This window comes from Heptranchias perlo, chromosome 5, assembly GCF_035084215.1.
Source record: "Heptranchias perlo isolate sHepPer1 chromosome 5, sHepPer1.hap1, whole genome shotgun sequence".
Lineage (NCBI taxonomy): Eukaryota > Metazoa > Chordata > Chondrichthyes > Hexanchiformes > Hexanchidae > Heptranchias > Heptranchias perlo.
Window position 1 is genome coordinate 34,670,586 of NC_090329.1, and position 19,221 is coordinate 34,689,806.

General features: G+C 44.2%; 1 protein-coding gene across 5 annotated transcripts in view; it reads left to right on the forward strand.

The window, feature by feature from the left end:
- Nucleotides 1-18,818, forward strand: part of allc (allantoicase) — a 71,220-nt gene extending 52,402 nt beyond the window's left edge. For all 5 annotated transcript variants that reach the window (XM_067984229.1, XM_067984228.1, XM_067984232.1 and 2 more), the window contains 5 exons: nucleotides 2,557-2,712; nucleotides 3,460-3,533; nucleotides 3,679-3,787; nucleotides 8,528-8,655; nucleotides 17,180-18,818. In XM_067984229.1, the coding sequence (XP_067840330.1) occupies nucleotides 2,557-2,712; nucleotides 3,460-3,533; nucleotides 3,679-3,787; nucleotides 8,528-8,655; nucleotides 17,180-17,323 (611 nt within the window). In that variant the 3' untranslated portion in view covers nucleotides 17,324-18,818. The remainder of the gene's footprint in view (nucleotides 1-2,556; nucleotides 2,713-3,459; nucleotides 3,534-3,678; nucleotides 3,788-8,527; nucleotides 8,656-17,179) is intronic.
- The last annotated feature ends 403 nt before the right edge of the window (nucleotides 18,819-19,221 follow it).

Consider the following 19,221-nt stretch of genomic DNA (forward strand, 5'->3'; position numbering starts at 1 on the left):
TTTTATTAAATATTAAGGAGCCATGGAGAACCAAGGTGCTCCCTGGTGTAGAACACCCACCAAAGGTTGAATGGAGAAGACAAGCTAAATCAGGAAGCAGTGATCAGGTGATGGCAAAGTTAGTCCTAAAAGTCTTTAAATCAGGGATGTACAATGGATTTTTGTCAATGTGGGCTGCATTGGTGCCTACTATGGAGCCTCGGGAGTCACATATAAAATTTAAATTCCTTTTCCAATGATTTGCATTTATATCAAGCTATTGAAAGTAACAGATATTAGATTTAGAATTTATCCACCAGTGAGGTGACACCACTACGAACAGCCCTTTCCAAGCCTTCAAGCCCATGAGATTCCAACAAGAATAACTAGCTAATAAAAAAAGAAAAGCAGAAATGGGACTGAGCTGAGGCAGTGAACAGAAGTGAGACTCCTGGGTGAAGGCACCACCAAGCCACCCATAAATATCACTTTTGCCACCTGGAGGGTGGTGGCACTGGCACTGACTGCCAATTCCCTCACCCCTGATACTGCAGAACAGCGGTGCAAAAAGTTCTACATCCTTAGTTGGGCAACTGGATACCTGCCTTTTCTTCCTTGCCTACCCTGTGCACCAGCACATTTTTTATGCTCCTAAAGCAACACTTCCACAATTAACTCTTCACGGTGCTATCTGGTTAAGTGCACACTTCTCTAACTCAGCATCTTGTATTATGGCTACCCAGCTCCCCTAACATCAATTACTTACATGAACAACCCTAAAACCCTTTCCTCTACTTTAACAGCCTCATACCCCTACAACTCTTACTTCAGCTCTCCCAGGTCACTTGCTAGCCCTACCCTCACTTATTCTATTTTCTGCACAGGACAAATTGGTGCACCATGCCCACTACAGGCAGGGCACCAGTGGGAGCTTCCCCAACCTTAAGTACCTTACTCACTTTGAGGGGAAGGCCATGGAGCTTGTGGGGAGGTACTCAGCTCCTGCCGTAGGAGATGACAAGGTTAGTGGCATCTTGTCGCTGCCAATTTACAGACACAGCACCTACATTGTCACCCTGGTATCCCTGTGAACCACCACACAGCCACAACCTTCTACCCCCTTCACTATCTCCTTAACCCCAAGTGAGTAATGCTCACTCATTCTTAGCTTCTACCCTCTATCATAGCAATGGGCGACATAGGAAGATGATGATGGTGGTGAGGAAGAAGACGATGATGGTGAAGAGGATGAAGAGGACAAGACTACCCAAGGCTGCCTAAGCTGCCGCTTCTCAGGATAGCAGCACATGTCAGACCTTTGGCCGACCCCTTGTAACCAGTGGAAAGTGGGTGGCGACACCAAGCAGCAAGCTGAGATGAGATGAGGGCCACTTAAGTCCTGTGACTCTTCTGTACAGCATGAGGAGCCAACCTGTGATCCTGGCCCTCAGGTGCCACTTGGAATAGGTGATAGAAAGGCACGAGTAAGCCCCCATTGGAAGCACTGCCATGGTGCTTTGTTATTCATGGAGGTTACAGTCATATAGGAAAAGTTGCATTCATTTGGTGCAGATTTATTCACTCAGGTGATGAATAGTGGCGTGGTCATGTAGGCTGATGTGTTGCCCTGTGGTAGAATGGGTACTGGTTTGAGGGAATGTCCCTTTATTTGAAAGTGTGGGAGAAGGAGGTAAGACTGTGGTGTCAAAAGTAGTCTTTGTTCCACAGAAGAGAAGACTTCAGTGATAACATGTGCAGTGATGCTTCTTGCAGTAAATGCTGCCTGATTCACCTTTGCTTCATCCTGTGGTGCTCTTCCTCCTTTATGATAATGGAACACAAGAGTATGTCCTAGGGAATGCCATACCTGCTGCTAGTGGGGGGGTCTGAAAATGCGCTGGTGGTCTGACCCTGTGAGAAGCAGTCAGAGACAAGTGCAGGTGCCTGCAGGCAGAGTTGCAAAGAAAAAATGCTTTTTAAAAGCATTTCCCAGTTGCAGAAATCTGTATTCAAACTCTTCAGGCTCTTCTGTGTCTCACTTTTGCCTTGATCAGGTGATCCTGACAGCTGCTATACCTCATAAATCTCAGTCTAAATTATCCAGAGTACATTATCAGTGCAAACCCAGGAAACTCGCAGCTGCTACGCCAGTGGCTATCACTCTGACCTATGCAAATGAGGTCAGTGGGGACTTGACGGGTGGATTGTTGGAAGTCAAAAGTGCGAGGGAACTCGGGGGAAACATTTTAATGGTGCAAACCAGGCAAAAATGCCTTCCACCCGATTTTTCTGGCTAAAAAACATTCCTGCCCCATTTATACACCGCTAATGTGCTAATAAGTGTGAGGAAATTCTTTCCCTTAGTATCCGTCAAGGCATCAATCCAGAAGTAGAGGATAAGGAGAAGCTAATGGTTTGAATCTGGCTGCTCCTAAAGCTCCCATTAGTGGAGACCCACGAACCAGTGGGTATTGTATTAAACTAGTATATGTGCTCATATCTCACCTCTTTTCTCAGGCAACATTCTTTTTAATATATCTGACCATATATTTAATATCCTTTGTTTCCTTTCTTCAGATGGTGGGATTGCACGACTCCGGGCTTATGGTGTAGGCCAAAGAGATTGGTCAGCAGTTTCACAGAAGCAGACACTAGATCTGGCTGCAATGACCAATGGAGGCGTGTGCATGGGATACAGTGATGCTCATTTTGGACACCCTAATAACATTATAGGTAATTGGTTACAATAAATTTTACTTCAGGATATTATATTGAAGGCGCTGTATGCTTTAATTTATGCAGTTTAAAAAGGTATACATATTTAAAGTTCTCTCATTCATCTTAGGGGCACTTTTCATATTAAAATAATTAGGGAATCAATTCGCTAATGGGGCTAGTCCAACCTCTCCTTAGGTTATCATCAGTCTCATGTACATCAGCTGCTGCACTTCATACTGCCTGAAAAATAGGAATTGGCAGTGAGTGGGAATTTGCGGCTACGGCCTTTAACACAGCAATTTTATCAGGCATAACAGGAGTATTACACCATTTCTAATTGTATTACTTAAAAAAAATTACACAATTTTATTTGGCTAATTATTAGTAGAAGAATCAGTACTATCAACAATATTAGTGATTCTTTAACCATACATGCATATATATATGTATATATATTCGTTTAAATATACATTTCATAAAAATGAAACCAAACCTACTGTTCCATGGTATGTTGATTTTAATGTCAACAAAATGTCATTTTTTGTACATTCAGCAGTTTCTTTGTCATTTTGCTAATGGTGTGTAGGAGACAGACAAACCACAGATATTATAGTTTAATGTTGCTTGACGATTTAGATGAGCTTTTTTTCTCCTGTACCCTTTACAGTAAAGGCAAATTAAATAATCCTTGCTCTGCTTGAAGTTCTCTTTTTACTATTTTAATATTCATAACTTTTTAAAACCCATACCTTATCTCTGAAGGCATTGGAAAATCCAGCATTATGTCTGATGGATGGGAAACAGCCAGAAGATTGGACAGACCAGCAGTATTAAAGGTAGGAAACAAATGGTCCATCTAATGATGCTCAGTTTTGCAGCTGACTCTGTTTCACATACACACTGCTGGTTTAACTATTTCTAACCTGTTGCTTCTAAACATGTTGTGGACTGATCTTGGCTATTTGCACTTTACCTTTCTAGGCAGATGATCAGGGTATTTTACAGGTACCTGGTTGTGAATGGGCTGTTTTTAAGCTTGGACATCCTGGAGTAATAACTCACATTGAGATTGACACGAGCCACTTCAAAGGTACCGTGAGAAAACAAAATAGAGAGAAAATAGCAGACTGTGTGTTATTCGATTTTATCACACAAATACTGTGAAATTAAGCTTTTTGAATATCAACGTACAAATGCAGTTACATGATATTCCCTTATCTGTTCTTTTAATGGAGGCACTAACTCATTTGTTTAAAATCTTGGTGCCTTCTTTACAACTGGAGATAAAGGAATTTCATCTAATTGAGTTAAGTTACCTTATTTTCATATAACCTAATTTCAAAGCAAACAACTTCAAATGTGACTAATCAAAGAAAATGCACTTTTAAAGAATTTGGAAGTTGGTTTTATCCTGCTTCCACTAAACATCTACATTTTGCTTTTGGCAATTGAAATAAATTCAGTGTAGCGATATGCAATTGGTACCATTCTCTATAGTGAAGACATTTCCTTTGTTGTTGAGAACACCTGTCCAGGAGCAAATGACAACTTCACCCGTGCTTTCGACCAAGAAATACTTTTATCATGCATTCTAGAGTTACATTCCTCTCAGCAAAAGGGAACTAAGTGCTGATTTTCTGATCGGGCACTCCCAGTGTGGAGTGGCACTCACAGGGAATGCTGGTTGGGAAATGATTGGGCCGGAACCACTAATTTTCCATCCGTTAATTTAAATGGATGGAAAATCACAGGTTGTGGTCCTGCAATTTCCTGACTACTGTTACCTATGAGTACTGCTCTTCATGGCAATGCCCAATTGAGGAAACAGCCTTCTAATTTCCTCTAAGAGATAGTGGTAGTGCATGCCCTAAATGTGTGTTAAATTTAGACGTTTACGTTGAAATACCATGCGTTAACTTTAGTGCAAGTTCCTGGAAGTCAATAGTGTAATGCACAATAACTGTCAGCATTTTCCATAGTTTTTTTTTAATTTGTTCATGGGATGTGGGTGTCGCTGGCGAGGCCAGCATTTATTGCCCATCCCTAATTGCCCTTGAGAAGGTGGTGGTGAGCTGCCTTCTTGAACCGCTGCAGTCCATGTGGTGAAGGTTCTCCCACAGTGCTGTAAGGAAGGGAGTTCCAGCAACGATGAAGGAACGACGATATATTTCCAAGTCGGGATAGTGTGTGACTTGGAGGGGAACGTGCAGGCGGTGTTGTTCCCATGTGCCTGCTGCCCTTGTCCTTCTAGGTGGTAGAGGTCGCGGGTTTGGGAGGTGCTGTCGAAGAAGCCTTGGCGAGTTGTTGCAGTGCATCCTGTGGATGGTACACACTGCAGCCACAGTGCGCCGGTGGTGAAGGGAGTGAATGTTTAAGGTGGTGGATGGGGTGCCAATCAAGCGGGCTGCTTTGTCCTGGATGGTGTCGAGCTACTTGAGTGTTGTTAGAGCCGCACTCATCCAGGCAAGTGGAGAGTATTCCATCACACTCCTGACTTCAGCACTACAGCCGGGATGTTGTCGGAGCCCATAGCCTTTGCTGTATCCAGTGCACTCAGCTGTTTCATGATATCACGTGTAGTGAATCGAATTGGCTGAAGACTGGCTTGTATGATGGGGGGAATATCGGGAGGAGGCTGAGATGGATCATCCACTCGGCACTTCTGGCTGAAGATGATTGCAAACGCTTCAGCCTTGTCTTTTGCACTCATGTGCTGGCACCGCCATCATTGAGGATGAGGATGTTTACAGAGCCTCCTCCTCCCGTTAGTTGTTTAATGGTCCACCACCATTCACGGGATGCCCAGTTTTGAGCTGCTAGATCTGTTCTGAATCTATCCCATTTAGCATGGTGATAGTGCCACACAACAGGTTGGATGGTGTCCTCAGTGCGAAGACGGGACTTCGTCTCCACGAGGACTGTGCTGTGGTCACTCCTACCAATACTGTCATGGACAGATGCACCTGCGACAGGTAGATTGGTGAGGACGAGGTCAAGTAGGTTTTTCCCTTGTGTTGATTCGCTCACCACCTGCCGCAGGCCCAGTCTGGCAGCTATGTCCTTCAGGACTCGGCCAGCTCGGTCAGTAATGGTGCTACCGAGCCACTCTTGGTGATGGACATTGAAGTCCCCCACCCAGAGTACATTCTGTGCCCTTGCTACCTTCAGTGCTTCCTCCAAGTGGTGCTCAACATGGAGGAGGACTGATTCATCAGCTGAGGGAGGGCCATAGGTGGTAATCAGCAGGAGGTTTCCTTGCCCATGTTTGACCTGATGCTATGAGATTTCATGGGGTCTGGAGTCAATGTTGAGGACTCCCAGGGCCACTCCCTCCTGACTGTATATTACTGTCCCGCCACCTCTGGTAGGTCTGTCCTTCCGGTGGGACAGGACATACCCAGGGATGGTGATGGAAGAGTCTGGGACGTTGGCTGAAAGGTATGATTCTGTGATGGGACAGAGAGCCACATATCCAAGTTTGCCGATGACACAAAGATAGGCAGCATTATAAGCAGTGTAGATGGAAGCATAAAATTACAGAGAGAATGGGCAAAACTGTGATAAATTGATTTCATTGTAGGCAAGTGTGAGGTCATCCACTTTGGACCTAAAAGGGATACTTTCTAAATGGTGAAAAGCTTGAAACATTGGAGATCCAAAGAGACTTAGGGGTCCATGTACATAGATCATTAAAATGTCATGGACAGCTGCAGAAAATAATCAAAAAGGCTAATGGAATGCTGGCCTTTATATTCAGAGGATTAGAATACAAGGGGGTAGAAGTCATGCTACAGCTATACGAAGCCCTGGTTAGACCACACCTGGAGTACTGTGTTCAGTTCTGGGCACCGCACCTTAGGAAGGATATATTGGCCTTGGAGGGAATGCAGCGTAGGTTTACAAGAATGATACCTGGACTCCAAGGGTTAAATTATGAGGTGAGATTACACAAACTAGGGTTGTATTCCCTGGAATTTAGAAGATTAATGAGTGATTTGATCGAAGTTTTCAAGATATTAAGGGGAACTGATAGGGTAATAGATAGAAACCAGTGCCACTGGTTGGGGCGTCTTGGACTAGAGGACAAAGCCTAAAAATTAGAGCCAGGATTTTTAGGAGTGAAGTTAGGAAATACTTCTACACGCAAAGAGTGGCAGAAGTTTGGAACTTGCTTCCGCATATGGAGTTGATGCTATATCAGTTGTCAATTTTAAATCTGAGATTGATAGATTTTTGTTAACCAAAGGTATTAAGGGACATGGGGCTAAGGTGGATATCTGGGGAATATTTTTAGCCCGGAGCTGGGAAGGGAGCGGGATGGTGGAATTCCTGACGGGAAACCTGGAAGTACGGGTTTCCTGATTGACAGGCTGGCTCTCAGTTGGACGGGAGAAGAGGAAGGAATAGGATGTGATCAGGTAAGTGTTAGATGGCGGTTGTGGTCAGGGGTCATGTGGGGGGGGGGGGTCGGAGATCGTAGGGGAGGGTCGGAGCTCCTTGGGGGTGGTATTGGAGATCATGGTGGGGGATCGCTGCAGGTAGGCTTGTTGGCTCTGGGGGAAGTAGTCCTGCTTCACCAGGCCCACAAGCTGTGCTATAAAGGAACTTACCTGCTGTTTTGGGCCTTCTCGTTAGGTAGAAGGCCTGGGAATCCTGGCACCCAGGGGCTAAAAACAAAAAAGCTTTGAAAATGGAGCCCCCCGGAGCCTCCTTAGAAGCTTCTAATGCCTGACCTGCCTCCTGAGAGTGGGTTGGTTGCCCGCCTCTCGTCCCACCCCTGTGAAAACTGGAAATGTGTGGGTTGGAGGCGGGTTTTAGATTTTTGCGATTGTTACTGCCACCCCCGTCCCCAACCCACATGTTTTTTCAGGCTAAAATCATGCCTATGGTGTTAGGTCACAGATCAGCCATGATCTCATTGAATGGCGGAACAGGCTCGAGGGGCTAAATGGCCTACTCCTGTTCCTATGTTCCTAAACAGCACAGATCTTGTGGTGGAGGCAAATTCAATCATGGCTTTCAAAAGGGAATTGGATAAATACTTGAAGGGAAAAAATTTGCAGGGTTACAGGGAAAGGGCGAGGGTGTGGGACTAGCTGGATTGCTCTTGCAGGAAGTCGGCACGGGCTCGACAGGCCGAATGGCCTCCTTCTGTGCTGTAACCATTCTTTGATTCTATTCAAGATTTTTAAAGAAACAGAAGCATTGAACCTCGATTATACAATTTAAATTGCCACAAACTTTAGAATCGGGACAAAAGCTCAAGCTTAGAAGAGGAGAAGTGAACAAAAAGTTAGATGCAACTGCTTCACTGAGAGGGTGGTGAACATGTGAGATTGACTGCCCAGAAAGGCAGTGGAAGTAGATTGTGTGGAAAAAATTAAAGGAGGATTGGATAGATATTAGAGGGAGTGGCCAATTGAGAGTTGTTACTTTTTGGGACTGGTCAGATGGATTGCAGTCCTTCTCGTCTTTCCTTCCTTTCTATTTCAAAGTTAATCCAGTGTGGGCTAAGCTCCAGAATGAAGCTTGCTGTGTGAACTCCTGACTTAAACACTTATCTTGCAGCCCATTGCATCCACTGATAGAGTCACATTGTAAATGAAACACAGTGTACCACAGCAGGTTTCTGATCTATATTTGTATGTCTGTGAGCCATGCACCACAATACTGTCCCACAGATGCTTGTTGCAGATGAATTTTAAAGTCAGTATTTTGCAGCAGCTTTAACAGTGCCAGCCTTATCTGACTAGCATTTGGGTGTGCTCTACTGGGGTCAAAATGTGAACTAAATACTTAAGAAACACATTCTTAATCTTTTTATCATCAGGTAACTTCCCAGATAGTTGCAAAATTGAAGGATGCGCCATAACTCCAGAAGAGGAGAAAAAACTCATTGACGTGAAGTGGAAAAGCTCTCAGGGTTTGAAATGGAACATACTGTTGCCAATTACTAAGGTATATGAATATAGAACTTGGACTTTCACAGGTTTCACCTAAAGGCTGAACTTCCCCTGTCAGGAACAGTGGGGAGGTGAGCAATTATGTACACAAAGCCATATTGGAGCCCAAAATTACTAACTATGAAGTGGTAGGAAGTGAGTTCACTGGTACTTGTCCACTACTAAAGGAAAAATTTGCAGGGCTATGGGGAAAGAGCATGGGGTGGGATTAATTGAATAGTTCTTTCAAAGAGCTGGCACAGGCATGATGGGCCGAATGGCCTCCTGTATTGTATCATTCTATGCTTCTATAGCAAAAGTCTATTTTTGTAAAAACAAAAGTCTGTGACATGAAAGCATTAATTTATTAAAATAATTAAGGTTTTCAATGAATTTCCATCATTAGCAATATAAGCCCAGAACCCAAGCTATGATCCCATTTACATTTGTAAGTACTGAAAGCAAAAAGCTGTGTGGTTCTTCTCATTCTACTGTAAGATGTATATTTCTCCTTTCTCCCTTCTGAATTCACTATGTTCATGGCTCAGCATGGCTGTCTACTGGAGTCTATTGCTGTGCCACCCTCAGGTTTTGTTGGGGGGAGGAGGAGGGTATGTTTTCTGAGTCTTAAAGATCTATTATACCCATTTTGTAATGGTTTTTTAAAACCATAGCCCTTTGGCCATATTGTCCTTCCGCCCTGACAATCTGGCCCACAAAACCTAGGTTAACTCAGTCCTATTTGTACTTGTATTTTTTATTCGCCTGTTTGTCTTGTTTGAATTCGGTGGACCTAACAGTTTGTAAAGGGCTGTTCTTTGCACAGTTGCCTCCTTGGTGGATAAATCCTACATGAGAATACCGAGTATCTGCAACTTGAGATACAGGTAAATTAATGGGAACTTAGATTTAAACTTCATATGTGGCCCCCCCAGGCTTCATGGTCTGCACTTAAATGGCCCATGAAGACAAAAAGCTTATATACACTCCTGGAGTAAGAGATGTTCCTCTTGCTCCCTGGGTTGCTCACGCGATTCCAAATCGAATAATGCTTTGTTTCTTATTTCTTTTCACTTTCTAAGCCTGTCTGCTTTCTGTTAATTTGCTCAATCAAGGAAGATGCATGATTAAACGTTCTAAACAGGTCCCCCTTTTTTTGTAAAAACTGGTTGGAACTCAGTGCATGTAGACCAACTATAGTGGTTTGCGCATCTAGTCAGAGAAGGGAGTGATATCCCATAAACTGCTCTACTATGAGATTCAAAACTTGTTTAATATTTACATGTGGTGGTCTTAAATTTCTGGTGGGCATTCTTCAGGATCATGTAATATTTCTAAACCTCTTACCTGTTCAGAATCCTGCACAGTGGGGGTAATGAATGGGTTTATTCATGTACTCTATTGCAGATCTCTCTCAGGAATCAGAATTGCTTTTTTGCAGTTATTTGTTCTGTTAGGAGGCTGCTTCATGGATGGCTGCATGAGGCAGCAACTTTAGGGCTTTCACAGATTTATGTCTTCCTCTTGGCTGTGCAGCTGCTTTAGTTAGTTAATATAGTTACTGATTGCTTTCAAATGAGTAACAGGTTAATCTTTAAATAATAGTTCCCCTCTTGTAATTGAGAATAGGGGAGCTGAAAAAATGTAGATTTCCTTTGTTAGGTCAAGTATTGGGTTAATTCTTTACCAATAGTAGATAAGTGGGAATTTAAATCATTTGTCTGTGCCTAACCTTAGAAATATAATCAACAGCCATTTAATTCATAAAACTTAGTCTTTGTACCCTTCAGCTATGTCCTTTCACCTTCCTTAGGAGCAAGACAGCTCAGTTACTGCCAAGGAATGTTAAAACGTGTCTTTGATTAGCAACTCCCTTAACCTTTACAGTGTCACTGCTAACACGCATACCTGAGAAATTCTATCATAGGCTACAGGCTACTGTTCACATTCTGCAGACCCTCAGTGCACAGGTTGCATTGATTGACTATTGCTGTTGTTACAAGGGTTAAAATTGCAATGTGACCTGCTACTGATGTGAATGGCAGCCAGCTGCTCCTGTACTTCCCCCACACATGCCGGAGAGCATGTCCTCCCCATGTCCACTGAACTCTCTGAACATAGAATAGTGCTCAGCTACGTGTCCTCGTGGTTGTCTGTAAGCATTCACCAATCAAGTTGCAACCAGTTACCTATCCATGCTACTTTGCACTGTCATGTATATGTAGGCAAGTGATTGCTTGACACAGTCCATGTGTTGTAACATCCTCCATTGGAAAGTGGGCCCATTATGGTCTGTTTCAATACAAGGAGGAGAAGGCAGCACAATGGACCTCCACGGTCCTTACTGCCTCCCACCTCTGCCAGCCCTACATTACTAGCCTTGAGTGTCACTATGTGTTTCCCCATCTGCATCACTATTTGTTTGTCTATATGGGCTGGACCTTGATTCACACGGATGTCTGTTGCTATTTGTTCCTCTCCACGGTGTTCTGCAGTTTGTTCTCCTTGCTCTGTAAGGTGAGCAGATGGGACATTATAAGTATATAAACTCATACATTTTGTCAACTTATGATAATCATTTGAAATATCTTAACGAATAACTGCATTAAGTTGATGACTTTGTTTTGAAAGGAGGATGTGATAGAGTGTGATATCTTACTTATAGATGCATGAACTTGATACAGAAGTAGATTTTTTCCTTTACCGCCTGGACGTTAAGCATCATGTGGGTGGAGTGCAGAAAGGAAAATCAGGCAGGGAGGATCCCATACCTGTAAGGGGGCCCACCTGATTTTCATAAGATACTTATGGATGAGGAAGGCCATTTGTTCCACCTTAATTTATGCATCCAGAAAGACCCTAAAGACCCTCCCCCCATTGTTGTTTCTTAAATGATTGTAGGGCTTTTGCCTCCACCGCTCTGTCCCGAAGTCCATTCCAAGTATTGATCACTCTCCACGTGCAAAAGAACTTCCTGATATCAGAATTAAAATGACCATTTACTAGTTTCGGCCTATGTCCTCTTGTCTTATTCCCACAGTTTATTTTAAAGTCGTATTCCGGATTAATCTTTTCATTTCCTTAATTACCTCATATACCTCTATATGATTACCTCTCAAATGCCACCTTTCCAGACTGAAAAACCTCTCCAGTTTCTCCTCATGACTCAGACCTCAGACACTAAGGGGGTGATTTTAGGAGGCAATTGCGGGTGTGTTGGGGGGGTGGAGGGGCTCCAAAAATCGCAGAAATCCCGTTCAGGCTTGGAAGCCGGCTCCAACCCCCGCTGACTTCTGAGTTTCCCAGGGACCCACCTGTGTGTGCGCGGGCGACCCGAAAACGGAAGTCCCACCGGCAATTAAAGCCATTGGGATGACAGTTAAAGAGCCAAATGTACCTCATTGAGGTACTTAAGCCACATTACCTGTGACAGATGAAGGGATTAGAAAGATTTTTAACTTACCTGGGCGGCTTGCCCACCGCTTCTGATTCATGCCTGGTGAAACCAGACGTGAAGGGCCGAATCAGGGAAAAAGAAACTAAATAAAAAACCATGCAAGGAAGTAAAAATGCTAAACGCTAAACCTTTGAAACCCGCTCCGATGTCTGATGTCTCCCGCTACGATGTCCCCCTCTTCACCCTCCCGATGCCCCCTGATCTCACCCTCCCGATGTCTTCCCGATCTTCCCCCGATGTTCCCCCGATCATCCCCTCTCCTCCCCGATCTTCCCCTCTTCCCCCGAACTTCCCTTCTCCCCCCCCCCAATCTTCCTCCGATGTCCTTCCGGTCTTCCAGTTCAGTGCCGGATCGAATCTTCCATTCTCCCCCCCCACCCCCCGGTCTTCTGTTCCAACACCGGATGACGTCTGTCCCCGCCCCCCCACCCCCCCCCCCCCCATCCCACATTGCAGCTCCTGATGGCAGCCAGCCTGTCAATCAGGCCAGCTGCCGGACACGAAACCCGAAGAGGATGTTAACCACTATCGATCAACGTGTGATCGCGTCGGAAACTGTTAGTTTTGTTCATATGGGCTTGCCACGCGCCCAATCACCCCCCCCCCCCGCCGCTGCTATCCCGCCTCCCCGCTAATATCGGAGCCTAGGGATCTGCTTTGTGGCTCTTCTCTGCACTGCTTCCAGCACTTGAATGTCTTCCTTGTTTCTCAGCCACTGGGACTGGACACAGTACTCAAAGTGTTGGTCTGACCAGAGCACTGTACAGTTTGATCATGACTTCCTCTGACTTGTATTCTACTGTTTTGACTATGGAGTTCAACATTCTATTGGCTTTGTTGATTGCTGCTCTGCATTGGTTGGACATACTGAGCATTAAGTCTAATAAGACCCCTAGGTTTCTTTCAACATCATGCTTGGCTATGTCATAGATTACATATATCGCCCATGTTTGCTTCCTTCATGCAGTACTTTACATCCATCTGCATTAATTTTTATCTGTCATTGTTTAGCCCACTCACATATTTATTTTACTGCTTCTATAATTTCCAGGCTGCCTTTTCTGTTTTCACTTCCCCTCCTAGTTTGATTTGTATGTAATTTTAACCAATTTGCAATTAGTTCCAGCACTAAAATGCACCTCATTGATGTAATTTAGAAACAGTAGTAGTCCCAACAATGAGCACTAGGGCACCCCACTCAATACTTCTCCCACCTCAACATGAATTCTTTAATCAGTACCTGTTGTTTTCTACTTTTCAGCCAATTTCTTATCCATTCCCAAGTTTCACCTTGAATCCCCACAGCTTTGAATGATACCAAGGCTTCAGAATGATACCGGGGATTAGAAGGTTAAATTATGAGGATAGGCTGCATAAACCTGGCTTGTATTCCCTTGATTGAAGGGTGATCTGATGTTAAAAGGATTCAACAGGATGGATACAGAGAAACTCTGATGGGGGAATCAAGAACAAAAGGATATAATCTGGAATTCTCTGTCCCAAAAGGCTGTGGATGCTGGGACAATTGGAGCTTTCAAGACTGAGATCGATAGATTTTTGTTAAGTAAGGGTATCAAGAGATATGGAGCTAAGGCGAGTAAATGGAGTTGAGGTACAGATTAGCCATGATCTAACTGAATGGCGGAGCAGGCTCGAGGGGCTGAATGGCCTACTCCTGTTCCTATGAGCTTAAGTAGTAGCCTTTCATGTAGAACTTTATCAGTGTCTTTTGGAAGTATATTTATGCAATGTGGTCAGTTTTACAACAATCCATTTAGGTTGTCACTTCATCAAAGAAATTAGGGAGGTTCGTCAGGCAGGAATTTCCCCTTCTAAAGCCATGTTGACTGCTGTTTACTAGGTTATTGTTGTAAAGATAATCCTCAAGTTTACTGCTGATTATTAATTCCATTATTTTACATGGAATTGAAGTAAGACTAATAAGTCTATAGTTGCTTGTGTCTGTTTTGTCACCCTTTTTTGAATATGGGCACTACATTAGTTGGGGACTACCATTTTCAATCTGTTGGTACCTCCAGTGTCCACTGACTCCCTCATAATGATTGTCACAAATTTCCTCCCTGGTCTTTCTCAGCACTCTGGGATAAATACCATCTAACCCTTGGGATTTATTTGTTTTAAGTCCTTTCAGTTTGTCTTGGGCTTCCATCTGATTTACAATGAAATAGAAGGAAAATTGGTGGGATTCATTAAAGATGTGTCACTCACCTGATATGCATCTTCATGTTCCGCCCAGGTGATACTCATACTTTTGTAAAACAAAATGTCACTTTTGCTTTTGAGTTGTTTTAATTAAAGGGACATTGGGCACAATTTTAACAGTGAAAAACGGTTGGGTTGGGGGCGGGGGGCATTCAAAATTGTAACCATTTCAGACCTGCCTCCAACCCGCCAATTTCTGGTTTTCGCAGGGGTGGGATGAGGGGCAGGCGTCCAACCAGCTCCCAGGAAGCGGGTCGGGCCTTAAAACCTATCAAGGAGGACATGGGCCTCCATTTTCCTACAGTTTACGATTTCAACCCCGGGGGGACCGGGATTCCCGGGCCTTATCTTTTACGCCTCATGAAAGGAGGCAAGAAAGCCCGAGACTAACAGGTGGGTGCCTTTCTGGCACAGCTTGTGGGTCGGGATGAGCAGGAGTGCTGCCCCCAGGCCCAACAAGCCTACCTGCAGCAACCCCCACAACGATTGCAGACCCTCTATCGCCGCTCGCAGACCCCGATCGCCGATCGCGGACCCCTGACCCCGATCCCCAATCATCCCCCCCCAATGATCGCGGACCCCTGACCCCGATCGCGGACCCCCATCCCCGATCCCCCCAACGATCTTGGAACCCCACGATGACCCCCAATCCCGACAAACACCCCCCCCCTGACTGACCCCCGATCCCTCCCCACATGACTGATGACCCCCTTGCCAACCTATGCCCCGTGCCAACCTATGCCCCGTGCCAACCTAAGCCCCATGCCAAACCTATGCTCTGTGCCAACCCATGCGACTCCCATGCGCACCCATACCCCCATGTCTCCCTGAAGACTTGCGTGAACACTTTCACTCCCTGGCTGGTCTCCTGTCCGACTGAAAACAGCCTGTCAATCAGGCCAGTCAGTCGGATGGCAAACCGACAAAAAAAATCAAAAGCCGGCTTTACGTCAAAATCGTAAGGATGTCCGGGAAACCTGTACTTCCGGGTTTCTCATCCGCAATTTGACCCCCCTGCCCCCTTCCCGGCTCGGGGTCAAAATCATGCCTATTGTTTCACTGAAAAAGTGTTTGACGACCTTTTTTTTGCTCTTTTCGATTGTTTCTAAACACATGATCATAGAATCATAGAAGGTTACAGCACGGAAGGAGGCCATTCGGCCCATCGAGCCCGCGCCGGCTCTATGCACGAGCAATCCAGCTAGTTCCACTCCCCCACCCTATCCCCGTAGCACTGCACATTTTTTCGTTTCAAGTACTTATCCAGTTCCCTTTTGAAGGCCATGATTGAATCTGTCTCCACCACTCCAGTGCATTCCAGATCCTAACCACTCGCTGTGTTAGAAAGTTTTTCCTCATATCACCTTTGGTTCTTCTGCCAATCACCTTAAATCTATGCCCTCTGGTTCTTGACCCTTCCGCCAATGGGAACATTTTCTCTTCATCTACTCTGTCTAGACCCTTCATGATTTTGATTGCCTCTATCAAATCTCCTCTCAACCTCTGTTCCAAGGAGAACAATCCCAGCTTCTCCAGTCTCTCCATGTAATTTAAGTCCTTCATCCCTGGAATCATTCTAGTAAATCTTCTCTGTACTCTCTCGAAGGCCTTCACATCTTTCCTAAAGTGCGGTGCCCAGAACTGGACACAATACTCCAGTTGTGGCTGAACCAGTGTTGTATAAATGTTCATTATGACTTCCTTGCTTTTGGACTCTATGCCTCTATTTATAAAACCCGGACCCCGTATGCTTTTTTAATCGCTTTCTCAACCTGCCCTGCCACCTTCAACAATTTGTGCACATATACCCCCAGATCCCTCTGTTCCTCCACCTCTTTTAGAATTGTGCCCTCTGGTTTATATTGCTTCTCATTTTTCCTACCGAAGTGCATCACTTTGCATTTTTCCACGTTAAACTTCATCTGCCGCGTGTCTGCCCAGGCCACCAGCCTGTCTATATCCTCACTGTCCTCCTCACTGTTTACTACCCTTCCAAGTTTTGTGTCATCTGCAAATTTTGAAATTGTGCCCTGTACTCCCAAGTCCAAGTCATTAATATATATCAAGAAAAGCAGTGGTCCCAGCACCGACCCCTGGGGAACACCATTGCATACCTCCCTCCAGTCTGAAAAATGACCATTCACCACTATTCTCTGTTTCCTGTCATTTAGCCAATTCTGTATCCATGTTGTTATTGTCCCCTTTAATCCATGGGCCGCAATCTTAATAGAAAGCCGCCTACCATGTGGCACTTCATCAAATGCTTTTTGAAAATTCATATATACCACATCAACTGCATTGCCCTCATCTACCCTCTCTGTTACCTCATCAAAAAACTCTTATCAGGTTAGTTAAACACGATTTGCCTTTAAGAAATCCGTGCGGGCTTTCCCTAATCAATCCACCCTCGTCCAAGTGACTGTTAATTCTGTCCTGGATTATCGTTTCCAAAAGTTTCCCCACTACCGAGGTTAAACTGACTGGCCTATAGTTGCTGGGTTTATCTTTACACCCTTTTTGCAGAGGTGTAAATCATGTGAAAGAAAAAGAAAAAAATTAAAGGATATGGGAAAGGACAGGGAAATGGGACTGAGTAGGTAGCCCATTATGACAGCAAGCACTGGTGCGTTGGGCTGAATGGCCCCCTTTGTGCTTTAGCATCCTACTGTTGTACGATTTTATGTCAAAATGCTTTACTGCATCACTTGCAAGTAATGTCATTGTGAGGGAAATGGCTCATCATTCTACCCATTCTTTATCTCCTCCTCCTGTTTTCTAAACAGTTTTACTTGAAGACAATGCCCCTTTTGATCATTATAAGTCGGTAATAATTACTTGATCTTTTGTCTTTCAATTTTAGCTGAAACCACACCAGCAACATTTCTTCTCCATCGAAATGAAAGACATTGCAACTCATGTGCGACTGATGATTAAGCCAGATGGTGGAATCAGTAGAATGCGACTCATGGGATACCCACGCACTCTGCCCTCAGTAAACCTGTGAAAAGAACCTCTGCAAATGCATTGCACATTCTTCTCTGAGTTACAACATCAGCTCTGTTAGAAATCTACTTGTCCTAGTCTGCCAACTTTTGCTTGTTCCATTTTTGTCTTATATCATTGACACTACAAAATTCTTGGCATCCTGTGAGGGAGCTAGAAAAGTAAAATTATGGACGTTATGAAGGAAATCTTCTCTTACATACCAATCATGCAACATGTAGCCTTTACTGACCTTATATGAAGTTATTAGCAGGTCTGATTTCGTGATCCTATAACTTACAAATTATGGGTCCAAATATCCATGTGAATCCCAAAATCAACCCGCCGGGAACCTCTGCTCCGCCCTCAGCTGAATTATTTGGGGTCGGGGGAGGTTCCCTCATCTAAACAAAACCAGGAGGCATATAGGCCACCAAGGGCACCAGCCATACCACCAAGGGCACCAGCCATACCACCAAGGGCACCAGCCATACCACCAAGGGCACCTGCCATACCACCAAGGGCACCTGCCATACCACCAAGGGAGGGAGAAATGGAAGAGGCTCGCTGCTTGGTTGGTCTGCAGCAACCCCGGCAATAAGTTCAATTTTGAAAGGCCCTGTTGACCCTCTTGCAAAGAGAGCTTATCAGACCTAAAAACAGCCAGAATTCTTCAGGCATTCCCACTTCCACCTTCCAGCAGGTTGGTGTGCCTCTGGGAGGCCCCTCCTCCACCCCATCTCCTTTGACGTAGGGGACCATATTTGGGGCAGATGCAGGTTTTGCCTCAAACGGGCCCCCGAGGAAGCAGCAAATGCCGGGATCTGGCACGTTCGGGTCTTATTCAAAATCACAGGTCTCTCTCTGCACTTTTGTCTGACGTAGGACAGGATTGAATGGGATGCCTACAGGTTTTTGGAGCCTATTCCCCGCATTTAAGTAATATGTGATGGCACTTACTGAATTAAAATGAAGATACATTGACTTATATGCATTTGCCAAGTTGTAGGCTAGGAATTACTGTTAGTGGTGTTATTGTGCAAACGTTTAATGCACTTGTACCAAATTCACCTCTGCTATTTTAATGGAGACGTTATGGGTTAATGGCTCTATTAAATTATTAGAGAAAGAAATTTGGTACAATTGCGTTTGCGAAATAACATAAACAACTGTAATTTCTAGCCTTGTACTTCTGGCTTATTTCTAACATGTAAAATGATGTAGTCTTTATTCTTGGCAGACTGTAATAGGTTACTTTCAGTGGTATAACCATCTCTTTACTGTTTGGGTTATTTTCCTCTCTTTAAATGTCTGATGAGGTGGGGGTGAGGAATCAAATACAATTTAAAAAATTGGAAAAAAGCAAAAAACCTCAGTTCAAAAATTGATAGTGCATTAAAAAAAAAATCACCTATTAAAGACTGCGTTTTAATTGTTGTATTGGTGTCTTCTGTGTTAATATGAAGTAATTTCTGAAATAAATTTTGATAATACGACCGAAGAAAATTAATTTGGAATCAATGTTTTTTATTTATTACTGTTGAAGGTGCTGTCTTTCGGATGAGACGTTAACCTTCTCAGGTGGATGTAAAAGATCTCATGGCACTATTCGAAGAGCAGGGGAGCTCTCCCAATAACCTGGTCAATATTTATCCCTTAACCAACACTTAAAACATGATCTGGTTATTATCACATTGCTGTTTGTGGGATCTTGCTGTGTGCAAATTGGTTGCTGCGTTTCCTACATTACAACAGTGAATATACTTCAAAAGTACTTCATTGGCTGTAAAGCGCTTTAGGATGTCCTGAGGTTGTGCAAGGCGCTATATCTGAAATAAAATTACCAGTTGGGCAGTTTTGATGGGCTGAATGGCCTTTACTGTTTTCACAACTTCTCACCTTCTTGGCTACTTGGGTGAG